General features: G+C 40.0%; 2 protein-coding genes across 2 annotated transcripts; one reads left to right on the top strand and one right to left on the bottom strand.

Annotated features, from left to right (window-relative positions):
• Positions 1 to 2,856: 2,856 nt before the first annotated feature.
• On the bottom strand, positions 2,857 to 10,823 carry LOC141787952 (calcium and integrin-binding family member 2-like). The gene is made up of 6 exons (XM_074666711.1): positions 10,542 to 10,823; positions 10,212 to 10,246; positions 7,680 to 7,791; positions 7,049 to 7,196; positions 6,223 to 6,418; positions 2,857 to 3,616 (listed from the first exon to the last, which is right to left on the bottom strand). The coding sequence occupies exons 1-6, from the start codon at positions 10,590 to 10,592 to the stop codon at positions 3,595 to 3,597; spliced, it is 564 nt and encodes a 187-aa protein (XP_074522812.1). The 5' UTR covers positions 10,593 to 10,823; the 3' UTR covers positions 2,857 to 3,594.
• A 1,486-nt stretch (positions 10,824 to 12,309) lies between these two features.
• LOC141787719 (isocitrate dehydrogenase [NAD] subunit alpha, mitochondrial) lies at positions 12,310 to 19,200 on the top strand. Its single transcript, XM_074666360.1, has 11 exons — positions 12,310 to 12,460; positions 13,438 to 13,503; positions 14,308 to 14,391; positions 14,473 to 14,587; positions 14,670 to 14,857; positions 15,779 to 15,912; positions 17,360 to 17,462; positions 17,551 to 17,615; positions 17,699 to 17,783; positions 17,866 to 18,018; positions 18,393 to 19,200. The coding sequence occupies exons 1-11, from the start codon at positions 12,434 to 12,436 to the stop codon at positions 18,474 to 18,476; spliced, it is 1,104 nt and encodes a 367-aa protein (XP_074522461.1). The 5' UTR covers positions 12,310 to 12,433; the 3' UTR covers positions 18,477 to 19,200.
• Positions 19,201 to 21,923: the final 2,723 nt, after the last annotated feature.

The following is a 21,923-nucleotide window of genomic DNA, read 5'->3' as shown; positions in this document are numbered from 1 at the left end:
TTTTGTTTTGTTTTGGTTTTGTTTATTTTTTTGTTTGTTTTCAATAGTATATTAACTTATCCTGTCCGGGGACACCAAACACTCACTTTTTTTTTTTTTTTTTTTTTTTTTTTTTATCATCAGCAATCATTCTTTTAAAGGGGCAAATATGTATCTGTTAGTGTGTGTGTTTGTTTTTTGATGTTCCCATTTCTTCTTTGTAAAGATGCTATGAGAAACTAGAAGCAGAATGGTCTAAAAAAAAAAATTGCATAATACCCCCTCTTTAACCTTTGATTTTCCAATTTTATGGAATGACTGTGCAGTCACAGAGCCCTTGAATGCAGTGTTATTACCTGTAAAAGCTTTGTTCATGTCAGTAAAACCTTGTGTGAATTAATCTCCATGTGTCCTGCAGCAGTCATCCTGTTAAAGCGTCGATCAGCGAGTAACACCTTCCTCAGGTGAACGCAGCAGGTCCAGCAGGCCGTGTGGTCCGGCAGTTAAAAGCCGATGTGCTGCTGCAGCAGGAACACGGTGAAATAACCACAGTTGGCTGGTCACAATAATCAGAATAAATGTCCCGCTGGTGTTTCAGTGCTGCAGCGAACAAGTCTCCACCTGAACCGAGCAACCTCTGAATGGCAGCCTGAAACCTGAAACCAGCAGCTGCTTCCTCTGCCTGGAAAACCTGCATTCATCTTCATCACCATGATGTCTGTGAGAATGAATCATCAACATCAAGTCTTCAAAGACTCTTTATCTTCTGTTTTTCGTCTTTCTTCCATGGTTTAGTCTGTTTTGAATTACAGGATGATTGTGACAGAGACTAAAAAAAATGACAAACCCATATAAAAATACCAACAGTAGCCACTTTCAGCTAAGAGACCATGTGACACTGGAGATGCTTCTGAGGAGTTAAACTATCAATACATGCAGATGATTGTGTGCATGAGTCCAATAACTCATATACTGTCTTTAAACACTACTTGTTTTCAGAGCGCTACTGATGAGGAGATGTATTTTGTATTTAAATTGATTTTGCAACCCTCTAGGCTCAACTATTTCTATTTGATCCTGTCTCTAATGTTTTCCCGGTTACAAAAAGGCAGCAGGTCTTTGTGAAGACTTTTTAAGTGATCTTAGAAACAGACTCCCTTCTAAAAATAACATATATGATACTAATCCTCACTTTGAAATGAGATTGTCTGCACCAATATTGGCAACTCCTGAATGCTATTTCTCAGCTCCCCCGTCAGGTCAGGGAGGACCAGACTGATTTACAGAACATTGATGATTTTCAGATAACAAAGTTTTGTAGAGAGAAGAAAAATCTGTGTTTTTCTCTGCTGAAAATGATTACTCTGATTAATTTTGTAGTGATGGTGGACACTGGATTCTAATTTTCTGACAGAAGAGCAGAGGAAAGCTAAATAGGAGAGTGATAGAGCCCAAGCTAAAGGCTAAAACATGAGCTAAAGGCTAATACAAGCTAATGGCAAAAAAATTAGCTGAAGGCTTAAACACAGGCTAAAGGTTAAAACAAGAGCTAAAGGCTAACATGAGCGGTGGAACATGAGCTACAGGCTTAAACCATAGACTGTATATAGAGTAGACAGCGTGGCTCCGCCATTTATCATCGTACGGTTTTTGAAGCAAATCAGCTGCCAATCATTGTTAAACGTAAAGGTAACGTTACGTAAAGCCTTGTTTTTAACCTCGTATAACTAATGAAAACAAAAGAGGACTTGGATACAAGACTGCCAAATAATATCTTCAAATCACCATAACAATAGGGCGAGGGAAACATTTCTACAAGGTGTAATAATTTTTTTGAGTTTGACCATAGCCCATCTGGAATGGCTGGAAAGCCGTATTTTTAAACCTATATTGCAGCCAGTCACCAGGGGGAGCAGTTTTTGTGGAGACCTCACTTTGAGCCAAGCAAACAGACATCCATTTTTTTAACAGTCTATGGCTTAAACAGGGGGTTAACAAGCTTAAACAGGGGCTAAAGCTAAACATGAGCTAAAACCTAAACCACAGGTTAAACTGTTTATGATGATGATGTTCATTCCAATTTTATACCTGAGTCAATTATCTACTTTCACCACAGGGGGCGCCAAAAGGTTACTTGTTCTAAGCTTACGTTTACATCAGTTTTGAGAAAAAGTTTGAAAAAAGCAAAAAAAAATCCCACTTGTTTAGTTAATTTGTCCGAAATGTGAACCCTACCAATGACTAACTTTGTCCACAGGGGGCAACAGACATTTTTTATTAAAATCATAAATCAATTTATTTGATTCTAACAATTACTTTTTGTTGCTCTTCTTCTTGATTTTTCACAATCTTCTGTCTCCTTTTAAAGTCTGAATGCGTACTTTGGATTCAAACTCTGACACACTCAGGAAGTTGTATTAACTTCACACACTTCAGGATAATTTGGACAAATTATCAGTGACAATCAGCCATGAATCAGGCCACGCCCCCTGATCTCTGGGGCTCTCAATTATCAAGCGTCCTTAAAATACAAAACTTGATGTCAGATCATAACCACACACAGTTATTTACCCAGATCGTCCTCCTTGTTTGTTCATCTTCTGGAGTCACGTTTGAGATTCTGTGAGATCTCATGTCTGTGGAGTTGTTGCCACAAATGTTACGCATATAGTGTAGCAGTCTTATAGAATAAGTGAGCATAAAAATCTGTTTTATCTATGCTGAGACAGGATAAAGACCTTCATGAAGCGGCCTTGAAGCTGATCAACATCCAGAAAAAAAATAGCAAACCCAAAACAATAAATAGAAAAACCCTTGAGTGAGCATTGAGCAACAGAAAAATCTTTTATTGGATTCAAGCCACAAAACCGTTTCTGTCCAATGACTGAAAGCTCTACTATAAAGTTGGTCGGCAGCAGGAAAAGATTTATCAAAGCCAGAGTTTACAGTTGAGACAACAGAGAGCCCTTCCATTAACTGAACTACAGTTTACTATGATTGTCATTATGCACCGAAACGTCAAACTACTCAGGTGTACAAAGGAACCACAGCTAGAAGCAATTTACAACATGCACGTCACAAAGAAAGATTGCATAGCTCTTTACTGTTTCGCCCTTTAAAAACTGTGCTTGTTGAAAAGAATCCAGTCCGTGGATCTGGCCTCTCTGCAAAGCACTGGAGTCAAAAAAGCCCTGTTCCCTTTACTCTGCAGAGTCTCCAGACGTGTCTCAGGGGAGCAAACCCGTCCATAGGAGACACAGAGCTGCAGAGAAGCCCTCGTGGTAGAAAATTAGCCCCATCTTGGTTATCGATCCTTCCCCTCGGTTTATAAAGAACTGAAATAGAGGACCATGCAGTAACAACGTTCTCTCAGAAACTCTCGGGTCTCCAGAAGATGCAAGTTGGCAAAAAAAAACTGCCTGTGCTTCTCTGAGTCCGGAGCGGACTCTGTGTCAGGTCTCAAGAGGACTCCCCACCGGCGGTACAAAGGACAGGCACTGAGTCGAGGTGGTGTCTGAGGTTCAGGTGGAGGTGGAGTCTGGGGGGGTGGAGACCGGTGGAAGCAGGAAACAGTCAAAGTGAGACGTCTGTCCATGGCAGGATCTCAGCGTTGTCTCAGATACGTATGTGGAAGTTACTGCGAGAAGCAAAAACAGAAAGAGTTTGATTCAGGAGTGCTGGAGAATCATGAAACCTCACCACAGCCTCTCCATTCATCCTCTGAGTTTGAGAGCACTCAGCAGCTTGAAATACTGCTGCTATAAAAGTTAAGCATCGTGAAGGTGTAGCATCAGTCATCACATCCATTCATCTTTTAACATAACTGAGAGCTCAAGGTTCTTCAAGGCGAAGAGGAGAGCATAATCCCTCCCTCCATGAACATTTCATTCAAAATGTAAACTCAGTGTGCTTCACAAGATGTACCAAAGAAACACGAGCACGCAGGTATTTTATTGTACTATCCTGAACTCCTTACCCTGTTTACATGTCTGAACAGAGCTTTTTGTACGGGAACTGTGCAATTGTTTGCAGCTGCAACGCAGACACACCACATTTAAAGTGGCATGTATGCAGTTGGAAGTTAAACCCTGAACGCAACCTCAGCTGTTATCAGGAAACCAAGTGAGTGATTGTGAAAATGTTCACAAAGGCGTTCAAGTAACTCTTCTTTCTAGATCTTCTTTTTTACTCTATCTTTCTTTCTTCAAGATAAGTTATTACAGGATACCACACAATGAGGTAAGGTACACTGCCTGGCCAAAAAGAAGTCGCCATCGGAATTTAACTAAGCAAATAGAAGCCTCTTATTGGATAATTACTGCATGGGTGATTATCTTTCAGCTGGCAACAAGTTATTTAGCCCCAACTAGTGCAATAAGTTGCTTCTCATTCCTTAAACAACCACGTGGAAAGACACACCCCGTGGTCGTGAAGAAGATGTTAGTCTATTTGAGAAGGATGGAATCACTGGCATGCATCACGCAGAGAAAACATCTGAGGAGGTTGCAGAAACTACTACAATTGGGTTAACAACTGTCCATATTCCAAGATGACAATGCAAGGATTCATCGGACTCAAATTGTGAAAGTGTGGTTCAGGGAGCATGAGACATCATTTTCACACATGGATTGGCCACCACAGAGTCCAGACCTTAACCCCATCAAGAATCTTTGGGATGTGCTGGAGGAGGATTTGTGCAGCAGTCAGCCTCTACCATCATCATAAGATCTTGGTGAAGAATTAATCAACATTAGACGGAAATAAATCTTGTGTCTTTTTGGCCAGGCAATGTATTTATCAACAGTTACATAGAACTACAGTTTAAAATGTAACAAAAAGTAAACTTTGTCAGTTTGTACTGTAGTTTAGGAGTCAGCTATGTTTAGTGCCACACACAGCCGGTGCTCTGAGACGTGTTGGTAACATGTAACAGTAGGTATTCCTAGTTATGTGCGACCACTACAGTATAACTGCTGCATGTCACAAACAACTTAGCTTGTGTTTTAGCCTTTAGCCCGTGCTCTATCATTCTCCTGTCCTTTTTTCTGCTCTTCTGTCCCTTTTCTGTCTGACAGTTAGGCTCCAGTGTCCACCATCACTACAAAATTAATCACAGAAAGTTTTCAGTTGAGAAAAACACAAATCTCTTTACTCACACCTTAACTTTGTCAGCCAGTGTGATGTTGTCACAGAGACTCTGATGTGCCGTAAATCAATCTGATCCGGAAATAGCATTTAGGAATAAGCTATATTGGTGCTGATAATCTCATTTTAAAGTGAGATACTATCAGGCATATATCTAGAATGGAGACTTGTCATCACTTTGAAACTCCTTATAGTGCTTTTAGTGTTAGTCATATCAAATTTGAAACAATGACCTGGTTTATTTTCTCTGTTGTCTGCAATGTTTTCTGCAGCTTGTCTACAGTGATTCTGTGTATTATGTTAAACTGAAGGTGATAAATGTTACAAAAAGAAAAAGAACGGAGATGATAGGATGCACAGAGATTTTGGAAATCCTTCTGGAGGATGTGAATGTCAGTCTAAGTGTGTAAGCTTTTGCAAAGAAACAGGGTTCTATAGACCTCAAGGGTAGGTGACAGCATTGATTCAACACTGATTAATATAGCAGATTTAATCCTGCCTTCACTTTGGCTGTAAATGTTTCCCAGGTTCTGCATTTCTCCCCATACTCTGTGTGTTTCTGTGCCTTTGTTGTGTCATGTTTATCTTCAGTCTGCAGGAAAGAAAATAAGCATAAGAATCAAACTGTTGTGTGTCTTTTTTATTTTCTTTAACCTTCCTCTTTACAAAATCTGAATCAACCTGTTCAGATTTGGTTGGTGTTGCATCTCCTGTTGGCCTGTGCAGACGTTAATAAGAGTCAGTGTTCATTCAGAGGACAGAATGTGAATGAGCTGTTCCTCTTTCATAAAGGTGAAGCAGGAGCGCTCAGTCTGATTTAACACCTGTAACTAACAGAATGCACAAACACAGCTTCATTACTCAAATCTGACCCCATATTAACACCCACGAGACCTCATTCCAGGTTTGCCTGTGAGCAGTGATTCGAGGTGATGGACATGTTTATGACCAGATAAATCCAGTCCTTTATTTGCTCTGCCACAGCATCTCCTGACATCACTTCCTGCCTATGACGGGACTTTAGCTTCTTTCTTGAGACATGCCGCTTGTCGTAATATATGGACAAAATGTTGAAGCTAAGAGAAAGAAGAGTCGTACCTCAGGAAGTCAGGAGCCTTCGAGATCATGTTCTCGAAATCTGCAAAGGAGAGCTTGCTGTCTCCGTCGAGGTCAGCCTCCTCCATGGCTTTATCGCACACCAGCGTGACCTCCTCTGGCGTCAGCTCTCCTTTGGTCAGCTTGTTCAGAGTCTTTGTCAGGTCCTCCTTACAGATAAAGTTGTCCCTGTTGTAGTCTGGAGCACAAACAGGAGATCACACAGTTTATTACAGAGGCTGATACTGAAGTGCTAAAAACTGCAGTTCTGAGAACATCTACTGGAGGATGCTGTTCTAAAAACTGCAGGGCATCTTTACGAGATCTTCACAAGACTGGCTCAAGTGATGAGGTCTAACACCAAGGTCTGCACGAAACTCCCAGTTCCGCCCCCCAGAGGCCTGGCCAATCAGAGCAAAGGGGGTTTGTGGAGCAGGGAGCCTTAAAGAGACAGCAGCTGAAAAAAAAAGTGTTTCAGACAGAGGCTGTAAAAGAGGTTTCCAAAAACACCACAGAGAGAAAAATTGAGATTTTTGAGCTGTAAAGCTACTATGGGGCACAAGAGGGACAGAATAAAGACATTTAAAAAAGCACAATACCCCCTCTTTAATGTTAGTTTGACCAGCAATAATGCACTACCACTGTTGAAACTAAAGGACTGATTCACTTTTCATTTCATACTTGCTCTTGATAATGAAGGAGTTAAGGTAGATAATTTATAGTTAAAAGATTTTTACGCAAAATAGAATTGTTCTTTAGGTAAAAGAGATTTAAAAAATGAAGCGTATCTTCTTGTAAATCAGAGTGTAATCAGAGTGGTGAGTCTCACCATAGATCTTGAAGGCGTAGATGGTCTTTAGCTCTCGAGGTGACGTTTCACAGAGAGCAGAAAACATGTCGACAAAGTCGTTGAAGGTGAGGTTCCCCTGTCCGTCCTCGGAGAACGTCTCCACAATTCTGTCTCTGAACGGGTTCTCCTGTCGGCAAAAAACACACACACACACGCATACACAGACAGATTTAACCGCATTACAAACACTTCATTCATTATTCATTGTTTAATGGAACTAAACGGGGATAAAGGAGCAGCTGTTACTCACTCAGCTTTAAAAAGAGACAGGGTTTGATTCCTGATTTTATGTGATGTGATGAGTTAGCTTTTTGGTGAGGTTGTAGTCATTTTACTGCACTTCAAGTCCAGGATATTACCCACTTCTCTTTGCAAAAAGGTTAGTAAGCTGCTGTAATCTACTTTCCTGCATTCTGACTGAACTTTAAAGAAGCTGAGGAACAGGATCCGTAACATGTCTGTTTGAAAATAAAGCATCCATGCTGGATTAAAGTGCATCTGTAGAAACTATTCTTGCACAATTATGTCTTAATCACAGACTCCTTCATGTCAGTGATGTTTGAGTCTCTCAGAGTCAGGTGACCTGAGGACAGCAGGTGTGAGCACCTACCTTCAGCTCCGGCATGGTGACGATGAGCGTCGGGGGAACTCTGATGTCGGGGTTGTTGGTGTAATCCAGCGGCACTAAGTGTGGAGCCAGCTCTCGAAATCTGCTGTGTAAACTGCAAAAACGTGAAGAAAAAGTGTTTAAACACCTTCATGAGTCAGACTGCAGAGCTTTGTTTGATGATAAACCTCCTTTGATGCATTTTAGACAGATTTTTCTTCATAAGGTGGAAGAAGTGACTGATTCCCAAACAAAAAAAAATGGCTAGAAAACTTCAGGATGAACTTAAGCCTGTGAGAGTTTTGGAAAGAGGTATTAAACTAGTTTTTTTTTTTATCCCAAACAGGTTTCACTTGACACCAAAGTAATTTAGAAACATGAGTATGAACATGCATGTGTAGCAGCTAATGATCTATCATGACATTGAGATATTAAAATTGCAGTTTGTCAGGGTTCTGCAAGGCATGTTTAAATTTGCTCATTCTGCAATGCACATTTTGGTGATTTAAAGACCCAAGTTACAGAAAAAGACAAATATTTCTTTATTAGTATGTTCTTTTTATTCATGGTAAGATTTTGTGATTCTGCCCCGACAACTCTCCTCTTGCCTGAAATCAGATAGTCTCTTGCTTAAAGAGGGGGTATTGTGGGTTTTTTTTAGTCTTTTTTCTGTCCCTCAGGTACCCCTGTGGTATCTTTACATAATTTACATCTCATAAAATCTCAATTTTTCTCTCTCTGGTGTTTTAGAAAACCCTTACTTCAGCCTCTGTATGGAACATTTTGCTTTAGCTGTTGTCTCTTTAAAGGGGACATATCATGCTTGTTTCTCCTTTTCACCATGCCAGACTAGGAAGCCTGTAAAGCATTTCTGTCATTTAGTTCCTTCATTGCCCCACAATAGCGTTCTCAATATCTTCAGTGTAGGCCATTCTGAAGATCTCATTGAAACGCTCCGTTTCCAGAATGACCTCCAGTAACCTCTCTGCTCTGATTGGTCAGTTCTATCAGAGGGCCGGAGGGGGTAGAGCCAGGGGGGGGTTTTTGCAGCATGGCAGTATTTACAAAATCGCCACATTGAATGGGGCAGACTGAGCGAGTTTGCTGTTTGCCAAAACTTCACCGTAAGGCACTGATAGCACTAATAAAATGGCAGAGTGTAGGATACGTGCTTTTGCATCGGGCCCCGAGTCAGACCCAGACGGTTCTGCAGCTCAGGAGGAAGAAAATCCACCTCAACACAGATCATCTCGGGATGCTTCGGTGTGGTGAGTCAAACCGGTACTGTAACATGTATAGTTTATACGTGGAAATATAGGCAGACTTCACCAATAAACTATTTCTATAACAGGGCTCCATCCTGCTCCTTCACTTTTCTCTGTCTGTTTTATCCATCATGCTAAAAGTGTAGTCTAAAGATGGCCTCTACCGTCAGTTCCTCACTATGTTATTACCGCAGCATTATTGTGGTCCAGGTTCACAGTGCATGTCAGAACAAGCATGCAAATAGTCTCACAAGTATTACGACATCTGCTAAAATTACAGTGTTTTAACTGCTAATTCACCATGTAAAGCCGAGCTGCTCAGCAGAGCAGAGTCCCTTCTTCCAGCACTCAGTCAAGTTAGCCAGAGCTAGTAAAGAGCAGACCTTGGTGTTTGAGACCCACCCTTCCAATGTGCCTCATAACTTTGTGATGATCTGACAGATTCAGGGATTTCTACAACACAAAAAAATATGGAGGTTTGAAAATCTGCATACTATATTCGCGAGGGCAGAATACCCTCCCTTCAAACTGAGTTTCCTCCTTCCCAGCTTCTTCACCCTCAAGTTCCTGCTGCTCTCTGATTAATTTCTGCAAACTGTACTTGAGTGCAAGTACACAAGTTAAGCAGAAGCAGAGCAAATCATCTTTAAGTACCTGAAATAAATCAGCTCCAGTGTCAGAATGAAAGATCCCGCTCTTACAGCAGTTTTGGCATGCCTGCACAGTCCTTTCTGGGAAGTAATGATCTGTTTTTTTCTTTCTTTTAACTGTGAAAGTGAACATTTAAAAGTAAACTTGGCTGAGGGGCATGTAAACAAACGCTCTTTCAGTGAGCGTGCTGTAAATTTTGTTGTCAGAAACAGTTTGATAGCAGAAGTGACAGACATTTAAGATGCTCTCATTTGCTTTTTGGGAACCAGGAAAGCTTTAAGCTCAAATTGAGACTATTTCATTAGAAGGAAAGTAATACAAAGAGAATCTTATAGAGAAAAAAGGAAATTTCTTCAGGCCAGACCAAATTTGTATGTGTGACAGCAGCTTTTCTTCTGGCTAAGTTTTCAGATGTTACCTCTGATCAACTTTATTTAGCTTCTATTTCCGATAACAACGAAAAACTTTAAGCTGCATGTTTGTACGAAGGCGTTACATAAATCAAGTTTTCTCAGTGGGCTGGACAGACAGGCGTGGTCGTTATGTAACCCATCCTCTCACTCGGCTGACCTGCACCTCACCTGTGCTGATGGGGCTTTCTGTCAGAGCTCTGACTCACCTCAGGACCTCTTTCCTGGTGAAGAAGGTGCAGTCCTGTAAACAGACAGAGTCACAATGAGTCACAGAGCTGCTGCTCCTCTGGGAGGATCTGCTTTCACACCATCAGTCAGCCCCTCAGCAGCAGCAGCATTGCATTGCATGCAGCAGGATGCAGAGGGAGGCTGGAGTTCAGCCAATCAGCAACAGGAGAGACACCCTGCCCTGCCTGCTCCTCTTCATTCACTTCTTCTTTTCTGCACAAACACCCCGTCTTACTTTAGTGGAAAGAAGGTTTAAACACTGCAGCTGAGATCTCTGTGTGTGTGTGATAATCAGTGTCTGTGATCACCTGATACGCCTCCAGCTGCTCATCGGTGAAGGTTGTCTGCTTGTTGCCCATCCTGCTCGGCTGATTCTCCCATCACACAGCTGCATCAGTCCCCTCTCCCTCTCAGCTCACTTTAAATCCGTAGAAAAAGACATTTCTGGTCCGACAGGTGCTCCACCACTCGAGGTCCTGCTCCCAGTTTAATCCAGCTTAGTCTCTGAGCTGAGTGCTGCCGTTTCAGCGCGGAGAAGGAGCCGATTTAGACGCCTGGAGGTGGTGCTGGGAGGAGGCTGTGCGGGTACCAGGGTGATGCCTTCAGGTACCGCACGTACATTCCAACTCTCACGGTGGAGTTCAACTAAGGTTTAAAAGTTATGCAAGTTGAGTGGCTTGTTTCTGGGCCTTTTCTCTTCTCACCTTTTTTTAAATGGGGTTTTATGAGCTTTACAAGTGTCTTCTTTTCTTTCTCTGTTGCCTTTTTTATCATATGAACAGTAGAACAAGAGAAATATGCTTTAAAGGTGGTAACTTAATATTTTTTATATAGTAAACAGCAATGAAAAACGAATGCTAAATTACAAAAACAACATAATGAAATATAATTGAACACATATAACAAACATTATTTTTCCCAGCAGTGATTATTATTGATTGAAACCTTGAGACAATATTCTCATTAAGACAATTAAAGGGACAAGCTGATCACACCTGCACAAAATAGTTTTTTGTTTAGTCTAGCTTTAAAGTCAAAATTCTGAGGAGGAAAACAAAAGCAGAATTCTGAGATAAAAGTTAATCTTTTTTTATCTAACCATAGAATTATTATTTTTTTCGTTCTGTCAGTAATTCATTTTAACTTGGATTATGCTTTTTTTAGTTGCTCTTATGTGTTTTGATTGCAAATGTTAGGTCCTACACCCTTCTCATCAATTTTATTTCTTATTTCATTTCACAATTTTATCTGTGTGCAAACATTGAACAGTAAACAAAATAGGTCAAAAAACGTTCAAACATTTTGTTTCAGTAGCCCTGATCCAACATGAAAGTAGTCCCTTATTTCACATCTGCCTGTTAATACTGCGTCAAAAACATCAGTGTTTTTTGTTTCAGAGTCAGGAAATAATGTGAAAGCATGCAAGTGTAGCCACTGGTGCGACAGCTAATGTTGCTACTGCATCTGATGTTTAATTATAAAACACAAAAGGTCACATTCTTTGTAAACATCTCCAAAGATTTGAGTATTACTCACAGCACTTGAAGGCAGCACAGAGTCTGGGATAACCACATGTTGGAATTTTTTGTTCATGCTTCAATGACAAAAAGACATGATAACACAACTATTCTACAGTAAGTTAAGTATTATAATCTTGTTTGGTTGTTATTATATTATTATTATTATTATTATTATTATTATTATTATTATTACTAAACAGTAGTCTAGTAGTTAGAGAAGGAGCAATTGTTATGTGAGATTGTAAATTATAAGAAATGAAGAGATAAATTGATCAAGTGTGAATTATATCACCTGTGAAACTGGAAGACACAAATCTGGCAACAAAGACTTCTCTGACGTCATCACGCTCCTGACGACGCCACCCAGCTCCTGTTTCAATGCTGGACCCAAGATCGTCTATTAAATTCACGATGTATACCCGTTGCCAAATCTGTTGTTAAAGCTGAAGAATTTTATTGGCGCAAATTTTAATCAGTGTATATTTCACATAAATCAAAGTGTTAGCATGAGATAGCTAGTGAGGAAGATTTACAAACTTGGCTTCAGTTTATGAATCAATCTGTTTATCTTCACATGCGTGAGCGGAGCTTCAGAGTGAGTCCTTGTCTTGTTAGAGGATCTTTTTGCCGGCTTCTCGTCTCCCTGTCGCGGATCAGAGTGAATCCTCTTCCTCAGCAGGATGGCAGGTAGCGCGTGGAGGTCAATGGTATGAAAATGTTCATTTATTACACCTTTAAAATCACTAAATATGGTTCAAATTGAGAGGATATGCGTCTCATATGAGAGCGGAGATGTTTGTATCACCGTGCTTCGCTATTCTATCCCTGAACGTGACTTTACACGCTGCTTTTAGCCGGTTAGCATGTTAGCTCCCTGTGAGTGTCCTTCAGCGTGATGACAGCTAGCAGAGCTAACGAGGAGCTGACCGTTATTCACAGATACAGTCACGACTTTTATCAAAGATGGTTTAAAGGAAGAAAATTCATCTCTCTTTATAAAGGATTTTAATTAACCTGTTATAAGTAAAACTACTACAGATGGTGTCAGCCTCTGGTTCATGTGTGTAGAAACCCTCACCAAACTGGATGGAAACCCATATTAGTTTATTAGTTTAAGTTGAAGTTGGTTTTCATCGGAAATTATACTTAAGATTTGGTTATTAAAGATTTGAAAATAATGTAAATTAAGGTATATGAATACGGCACACTTAAACACCATTTGAACTATTTACCTTTAAAATGTACTTGGTGTTGTATAACAGGACACATCACTTGCATCCAACAATATAGAAATACCTTATCAGAAAATCCTATGAAGTTCTATAGAGCGTGAGGCATGGATGCACAAAATCTGAGACAGGAGGAAGATTGTTATACGTTAAAGCAATAATAGATAACTTCATAAAAACGGAGATATATGTGATTAGATATATGAACAAATACATAAATGGAATACTATAGGTAATGTGTGATTGGATGGACAATAGACGAGCATATCTCAACAATATTTAAGAGAAGAAGTTTTCCCATCCAGAAGCTGTGCAACTGAATATCAACAGTCTGTGTTTGGATCTTCTTCCCCTGATAAAGAAGAAACAGACATAATAACTTCCTCTGATAAATGTATTGTTTTTACTGTGGCTGTTTCTTGTCTTGTGTGTGACCTTCATGTTGTCTCCTTCAGCTGACCCAGGTGGTGGCGGGGGCAGTGAGGAGACCTGCTCTCTCTTCAACTTCCTTTTCCAGAGGGGTGAGTAGTTCACCAACATGACACCAGCACATAGTGACAGAAAACACAGGGGATCTCAGTCATACACATACACACACACACACACACACTGACCCACCAGAACACAGACAGCGGGAAAGGTTTCCTATTCTCATGGAGTGATCAACTTGTTAGTTGATGATGAATTGATTATTCCAGTGTCATTAAAATCTTCAACAATTTGCAAAAAGCTCTTTGAAACCTCCAGATGGCATGTGAAGTTGCCAAATTCCTCTTCCTCCACAGCCTAAAACTCTTAACCTACTTCTTACTTAACAACAAAACCTTCAAATCTTCAGAAATAATCGGTCACATCAGATTGGAGAATGGTTGCAATTATTGTAGTAGCTCAGGATTTACTTTTTCTTCATTATCTCGTTATTCAGTTTTAACAGCTCTTTGATAATGATGATTATGATCCACATTTTGATGATAATAATAAGGTGTTAGGGCACAGGTAAGCGGAGGATTTACAGGGTTAAAAGCTTTATAAGATGTCAAACTTTCTTGACAGGTTCTCCTTTTTTATTCTGTTTTTGGACATCCTTCAATATCACAGAGTGCTGAGACAAAAATAGCTCTATCTTTCGAGTAGTTTTCACTGTTTATTGATCTCAGATCTATATGCTTCGCGTGGAAACAAGAGGGAAGAAAATATGTAAGGGTTAAGCTAAAGAGGGAATAAAACAGATATTAATACAGTTTTTAAATGTAACACAGTATCAGAGGGCTGACGGGATAAACCCTAACTTAAAAACAACATCTCTGTCTGTGTTGTCTCTGCAGCTGCAGACGGTCACACTGATCCCCGGGGATGGAATTGGACCTGAGATCTCCACCGCTGTCATGAAGATCTTTGAAGCTGCAAAAGTGAGTGTGATCTCTCAGAGTGAATCTTTCAACTCCAGCTCCTCAGAGTCTGTGTTTTCAAGAGTTTATTTTCTCCTGCAGGCTCCAATCAGATGGGAGGAGAGGAACGTGACTGCGATTAAGGGACCTGGTGGCAAATGGATGATTCCTCCTGACGCCAAAGACTCCATGGATAAGAGCAAGATCGGACTGAAGGGTGTGTTGACATTTTGTTCTGAGCTACATTCCACTCCGTTAAAGCTTGAGTTGACCCCCACTTTGCATGTTTGCTCTTCAAGGACCCCTGAAGACCCCCATTGCTGCAGGTCACCCCTCCATGAACCTGCTGCTGAGGAAGACCTTTGACCTTTACGCCAATGTGCGACCCTGTGTCTCCATTGAGGGCTACAAGACTCCATACACCGACGTCGACTTGGTCACCATCCGCGAGAATACAGAGGGCGAATACAGTGGCATCGAACACGTGGTGGGTGGACAGAGCTGCCTTTGCTCACGCTCACAGTGATTTTATTTAACCTGGGTCCAGTTTTTATATGAAATCTTAGTTGTAAGGACCAAAAAGTAGATTTAATTCTGGTTTGAAAAGATAGACAAAGAGAGTTTGAGCAGAAACAGGAACAGCCGACACAACGATGATGGTGTACCTGCCCTCCTCACCTGTCTTCCTGTAGGTCAGCTTGTAGCTGTAGCTGCTGCTCCCTTTCATCTCCAGGGTAAGACACAGGAAGTGGTTCAGTTTTCCAAAATGAAAGCACTGAAGCTTCCTGAACCTTTTACCTGTCCACCTGCTCAGTCCTGATGTGGATCTGTTTGTGTTTACGCTGTCAGCTCAGATCTGAAGATCCCAGGATGGAGATTAGTTTCACCTGCATGTGAACCCAGTGGCAGGAACAGACTGTCATTAGCTTAGCTTAGCACAAAGAATGGAAGCAGGTGGAGACTGTTAGCCATGGTGCATCAACATAGAAACAACAGCATTGACATAATTAGTTAGTGAATCTGTGACCAAACCACGAGTACAGATCTGTCAGCTGGCGGTAAACGTCCCCAACGTGTGTGATGTCACATTCAGTTAATGTTTTACACACACCTGGCTCCTGGTTATCTTTTCCTCAGTGTGTGTGGCTGTACTTGTTACTCTTTCCTTTAACTTCTTGCCTCTTCACCGCTCTCAGAAAACAAAAATTAACCCTCCCAGAGACAGAAATATTGTCGAAATTACACAATCTCTTCTCCGAATGTTTCCCTTTTTTCTCACCTGCATTTGTTTTAAGATATTGAGGAAACTCTGTCTAGTACATTCAACACGTGAATCCATTCAAAACATTGCAGAAAAATCCCTCTGGAAGTGTTTCTCTGATTGCTTTTTGTCTGGTTTTTGTTGTAGATTGTCGATGGCGTCGTTCAGAGCATCAAACTGATCACAGAGAACGCCAGCAGACGCATCGCCGAGTACGCCTTCGAATACGCCAGAAACAACCAAAGAAGCAGCGTGACGGCTGTTCACAAAGCAAACATCATGTAAGTCAAACAGAGTACAGGACTCTGGCACAACTTCACCTCCTTCCAAGAGGGGCAGAGGGGTATAAGACACAGAAGAAGGTCAAAACTCCCGCAAGGCCTCTATTTTACTACAGCTGCTGCTGGAGTTTTGACCTCTTTTGGAAAAAAAAGCATCTTACCTGTCTGCAGAGTGTTTAATATTGGGCTTTCTAGAGAAAAAAGAAGTGTATTTATAAAACTTTGTTCATACATAAACCGATTCAGAGTGCTTACAGAGGTAAGATATGACAAAGGTCTCATCAGGAGCTCTAAGTCTGGGATAATTTGGCGTCTTCTAAGGATGAAGCAGTAACTTTCATGTCTTTAATGATCCTTTACTGCACACAAAACATCATTTTGCTTCTTTTATACCATCAGATATCACTTTCTGTGGAAAATTTAAACAAAGGTGTCTTGTTTCATGCTTTTAAAAATACTCACTGCATCATTTGTGGCTTATATTTAAGCATTAAGTTCACCTTATCCGAACCACCTACTGAAGACGCAGCAACACAGTTCGTCCAGGGTTCAATATGTGCCTCGGTTTTTTGGTGATGGTTTGGTCAGAGTCAGGTTAGCGTGCTTTTTAGTTACTCTCAGTTTTTATATCAGGCCAAAAACCTGTCAGTGGAGCTTAAAGTAAAATCAGACATTAAAATAAGATAATTGGAAATAGAGTACATTCAAACAAGTGACCAAAATGTGATAAAATGAACAAAAAACAGTAAAAGTAGAAGAGATCTAATTAATCTTATAGGATGGCAGCGGTAAAATCAACAGTTAAGAGACACTAATTATGAGCTTATAGTTTGAGAAAAACTCATTTACAATGACAAAAGAGATAAGTGATTTTCTTTTTTAAATCCAAGATGTTTCTTGAAGAAGTTTATTTTTAGTAAAGCTGTGAAATCTGATTTGTTTTAATCTTTTAATGAGATTAGAAGTGTTATTTATCCTCAGAAAGATGAACTTTTATGTCTCATGTTGCTTTAAAAATGTCAGACAAAGCATAAAGGGATCTCAGATTTCATACATATTCTTTGTATAAGTGTATCATGTTCACAAGTTCTTTGTATTTTTGCCTTTTTCAAAATATTTCCGGCTAAAGTCGAGCAGCCCTCGTGTCCCTTCATGCACATAAACACACGTCTCTAAATGATGTTTGTGTTAACGTGGCTCTGCAGCAGACTAAGTTTTAAATAGCAGCTGCTCTCAGGATCAAACTGCAGCCTTAACACTGAAGAATCTGCACACAGGGCTCCACCCTGAGACATCCACCTCCACAAAGCCAGGACAGAGAGATTATTGTGCTGCAGGGTCAGAGGGGCAAACTTCAGCCGAGTCACTTTGTGTTACTGTAAAATCTGGGAATATCAAAGTTCTGAATCAGAGATGCTTGACTCTGTGTGTTTGTGTTTCTGTCCAGGCGAATGTCAGACGGTCTGTTTCTGAGGAAATGTCGTGAGGTGGCAGAGAACTACAAAGATATCAAGTTTACTGAGATGTACCTCGACACTGTGTGCCTCAATGTAAGCTCATTTTCAAATTATCCACCTTTAAGTCTAAAATACACTCACTGAAACTGATTTCTGACCTCCTGATGATCTGGGCTTGTAGATGGTTCAGGATCCCACTCAGTTTGACGTCCTGGTGATGCCCAACCTGTACGGAGACATTCTCAGGTCAGTCTGGAGAGCATTTGTTAGAAACACCTGTTAAAAGGAGTAGAGGGTGGTCATATTGAGGAGTTGTGTTTGTCTTTCAGTGATCTGTGCGCCGGGCTCATCGGAGGACTCGGAGTTACTCCCAGCGGGAACATCGGAGCAAATGGAGTCGCTATTTTTGAATCGGTTTGTCCTCTTTTACGTTGCTTATCATCTTTAATAAACTGAAAAAAGACCAAACTCTGATTTAGAAACACTTCTCCTACAGGTTCACGGTACAGCTCCAGACATCGCAGGTTTGGACATGGCGAACCCCACCGCTCTGCTACTCAGCGCTGTCATGATGCTGCGTCACATGGGTCTCCACGATCACGCCAGCAAGATCCAGACAGCGTGTTTTGACACCATCAGAGACAAGAAGGTGAGAATCAGACGTCCTCAGTCAGGGCTCAGACATGAATGAGACATTTTGCAGATGATTTCAGGACATGCAGGGCTGACTTGAAGCTTTGACATTCACCTCGCAGAAGGAGATTTTTTTTGTCTGACAGATGTGTGCTCAACTCACTATTTGAAGCCTAATCCCTCTGTTTTGCTTTCACCACACACACACTACACTTACCTATCTCTCTTGTGTTGTGTTCAGTCTTTATCTGCCCTCTTTTGCTTCGATCAGAGGGACGTATCATGTTCCTCTTGGCGTGTACCTACAGTGTTGATGCAGCTCAGTGTTATGAAACTCTTTAGGCGTAACCACTGCATGAATATTTGATGGGCTGTGTTTTTCTGTCTCAGGTGCTGACAAAGGACCTGGGTGGAAACTCCAAGTGTTCAGAGTTTACAGCCGAAATCTGTCGTCGCATTCAAGACAGCAACTGAGCCTGCAGTGACAGAGCTGCTGTGGAAGCCCCGCCCACCACCACAACCACAAAGCCCGGCCTCCTCCAAACTCCGCCCCCCTCGCCCATCTGCTGACCGGTTTTACCTCTCTGGAGCTGCAGGGACACAGTCTACTGGGAAACTGGGAGCTTCTGTTTTTCTTTCAACTGTATTTACATCAAGAAAAATCTGTTCTTTGTAGTGACATGACAGGCAGGGCGGGGAAGGGGGTGGGGCTTCTGCAGCAGCAACCTGATTAGTTACCATAAAACATTCACAGCAAGCATACGCACAAATGTCACATGACCAATTTTGAATGACATCATCAGCGGAGTGTGTCTTACTGAAAGTATCATCTTAACATGATTAATATCGACACTCCGCTTTGGTATATTTGCTATTTTTTTAACGGTAATGCAGTGTAGCCGTAGCTGAAATGTCCTCTTATTTATTGTTTCCTGTTACCGTCTCATGCTGCTCTCTTCAGTTTCAGAGATCCACAGATATATGAACGTATATAAAGAAAGAGAGAACACACTGATCCTGTCTTTCTCCTTTTTCTTCTCTTTGAAACACACACACACACAAGCTTTTTACTGAGTGCTTTCAAACATTCAAACTCTTTAAAAAGGGCTTTTTGAAAACGTTTCAGGCGCTTTATCTGATCAATGTTGTTTGCTTTAATGTGAGAATAAATAATAAATGACAGCAATGAGAAGAAAACTTCTTTTTCAGTCTCAAACTCAACCAGTTAAGCCAAAAAATGCTTTTTGAAAATGTTTTCTTTTTTAGTCCACATTTCTTATTTTTACCACGAGTTGTTGTTCTTCCCAAAGTGGATCTTAAAATTTTCTACAGGCTGCACACAGAGTACAACATCCCTCATAGACTGGATTTTTTCAGCCGTACTTTAAAACTAGAACTCATCCCCCCAAATACCAGGCTGTAGTAATCCAACGATTCATGTGTTGCATTTTGCAGCCAGCAAGCCTGTTGAACTTCATCAAACATACTGTATATCAGCAAGCAGTAGAAGGCAACTCATTTAATGAATGCACAATTTTATCTGACCAAATGTAAACGTTTTATGTGCAAAGTTGAAGTATAAAGAATTTATCAACTTTTAATTATTTGATAGTGAAGGCAGTTAAAAAAAGCAGACACAGACCACAAACATTTCAGCAAATGATTAAAGTGTTTCAAACAATGCAAATACAAAAACGCTACCATTTTTTGACAAAGAATAAAATGAAATACATATATATATATATATGTATATATATATATATATATATATATATATATATATATATATATATATATATATATATATATATATATATATCCTTATTGAAGAAAAAATAAATAAATATTAAATATTTATATTTATTTATATTTCATGTATTTTCAAACTTTTTTAAGAGCCTTTAGCATTTAGTGAAACAATTTTGTAATTCGAGGACTTTCTTTTTTGTGTACTGTTTTTGTATTTCATGAATTATTTTGTGCTGTAATATGTTTTTAATTATCATAAATGTATCTTGTTGGGGCTCTCTTTCAAAATTTCAGCAGCTGAGGATTTTGAAACTTTTTTTGTGACGTTTTCAAAGATTCTGAAGGTCCATGATCAGTTTTAAGTATATCTATGCCTCAAAATCTAAATTCCGAATCAAAAAGGAGCCATTGAGCAGTGAAGGCGAAAATGGGAAAGATAATACTGGCTGAAACTCAATAAATGATAATGATAAGATAAATTAACTAAATTTCCTACCACCATGCACAATAAGTGAAAAAAAAATCACCACAATCCTGCTATGTGTCAATGCAATGATGCCATCGATGCAATGACACCATAAAAGCAATGGCAACGCAAACATAGAACCAATGTGAAGAAACATGCAAAATATTTTATAGTTTTAGCTTCTATCTTTTGATTAACAATGCAAGTCATTGAGAACAATTACTGATTTACAGTCTGGCAAAAAATGCAAAGCCTCTTGAGGACAAAGGGATAAGGTTTTAAAAAGGAAAATTGGAAGTAAAAAAAAAAGCATTAACAACAAACAGTACATAAACTGAATACTGTCCAGCACACAGGCAGATAATAAGCAAACAGGATGCGGCCAATCAGAGTCTCAGAAAGCTGACTTCGAGATAAAATTAACCAGTTGAAGTAGTTTTTGTAGATCCTTGCAGTATTTTGGTGAAATGTTTCTGCTGCTCCATGTCAATCGTCAAGGCCACCATACATTATTATTTAAGTTATACAAAAAGAAAACAAAGAGCAGATAAATCTAATTAATTTCTAATAATCTACCATCTCTGTTATCCCTCGTAACCAAACCAAATGTATTTGACAACAGAATAGGATTATTGCAATCAGATAGTAATGTATTCACATCCCACATTAGGGGGGTTTAGTCCTTTCTCATTCAGAACTGCTCACAGATGAACTTTTTGGTACTTGTGAGGGTGTAACTTCCTCAGAGGATGTGAGGATGTGTCCTCCTCACTGTTCCAGGGTCAGTCTCATGTCCTTCCTCATGTCTCTGCCGTCCCCTGATTGTCCAGCTGTCGGAGTCCAGATGTGGAAGGAGCCATAGTCATAATTTACCCTGTGCCAGCGGTTTGTTGTGTTTCTTAGCCCTTAGTTTTTCCTTTGACTCCTTCAGACTGATAGAATCAGTACATCATAGAAACCATCTCCCCCCTCAGCTCTTTGAGCCAGGACCCATGGTATGGACCTGGAAATGTTCTGTCCTAATCTGGCAGCCCACCACCGAGGGCGCGCCCTGACCACGCCTCCCAGCATATGACGTCAAATGTAAACACCCCCTTTTTCCTGGCTTCATAAAGCTGCGCTAGACTGACCGGAAAAGTGGGTAGATTGTCTCTAAAAATACAAGCTTGGGAGTAGAAAACAATGAGAGCAAAGCAAAAGAAGAAAAATAATTTATTTTATCAAGAGCTTAAATTCTATAGATTTGAGGAAAACTATAAATACTTAAGGTAATAATTTTCTCTTGTGGTTAAATTTAGAAAAATTGTTAACGCAGCTGGAAATGTCTTAAGATACTAGTGTAAAACCAATTAGGTCCATAGTGTTGCCTTTTTGTGAAATTTGTAGAACTATTCTGATTATACATCTTTTTAAGAGCAAATGAAGTTCAATTTTGAAGAAAAATAATTTGTTTTTATCTGATTATTTAAAAATTGAAAACTAGTGGTGTCCCCTATTTCAGCATGCTGTCCAAAAAAAAAAAAAAAAAAAACCTCAGAAAACCTTTGCCGCAAACCCCTTTTCTTTTTGTATGTTTAAAAAAGTAAAAATCGCAACAATTATTTAACCATGTAATGATTTCGTATGAAAATATATGTTACTGTCAAATTTACATCAAACTAAGAAATAGCCAAAATGCTATATGCTTCATTTAATACAATGAGATT

Source organism: Halichoeres trimaculatus, unplaced genomic scaffold (genome assembly GCF_033239565.1).
Source record: "Halichoeres trimaculatus isolate MK-OKI-2021-1 unplaced genomic scaffold, fHalTri1.1 fHalTri1_scaffold_3, whole genome shotgun sequence".
Lineage (NCBI taxonomy): Eukaryota > Metazoa > Chordata > Actinopteri > Labriformes > Labridae > Halichoeres > Halichoeres trimaculatus.
Note: the sequence above shows the minus strand (reverse complement) of the source record. Positions and strands in the feature narration are given on the sequence as shown.

Coding starts and splice junctions, on each gene's coding strand:
- LOC141787719 (XM_074666360.1), top strand. CDS start 12,434: ATGGCAGGTAGCGCGTGGAGGTCAATG. Junction 12,461..13,437: donor GTAGCGCGTGGAGGTCAATG/GTATGAAAATGT, acceptor TGTCTCCTTCAG/CTGACCCAGGTGGTGGCGGG. Junction 17,784..17,865: donor GAGTCGCTATTTTTGAATCG/GTTTGTCCTCTT, acceptor CTTCTCCTACAG/GTTCACGGTACAGCTCCAGA.
- LOC141787952 (XM_074666711.1), bottom strand. CDS start 10,592: ATGGGCAACAAGCAGACAACCTTCACCGATGAGCAGCTGGAGGCGTAT. Junction 7,792..10,211: donor ACCAGGAAAGAGGTCCTGAG/GTGAGTCAGAGC, acceptor ACGTTTTTGCAG/TTTACACAGCAGATTTCGAG. Junction 3,617..6,222: donor AAGGCTCCTGACTTCCTGAG/GTACGACTCTTC, acceptor TGCTTCTCGCAG/TAACTTCCACATACGTATCT.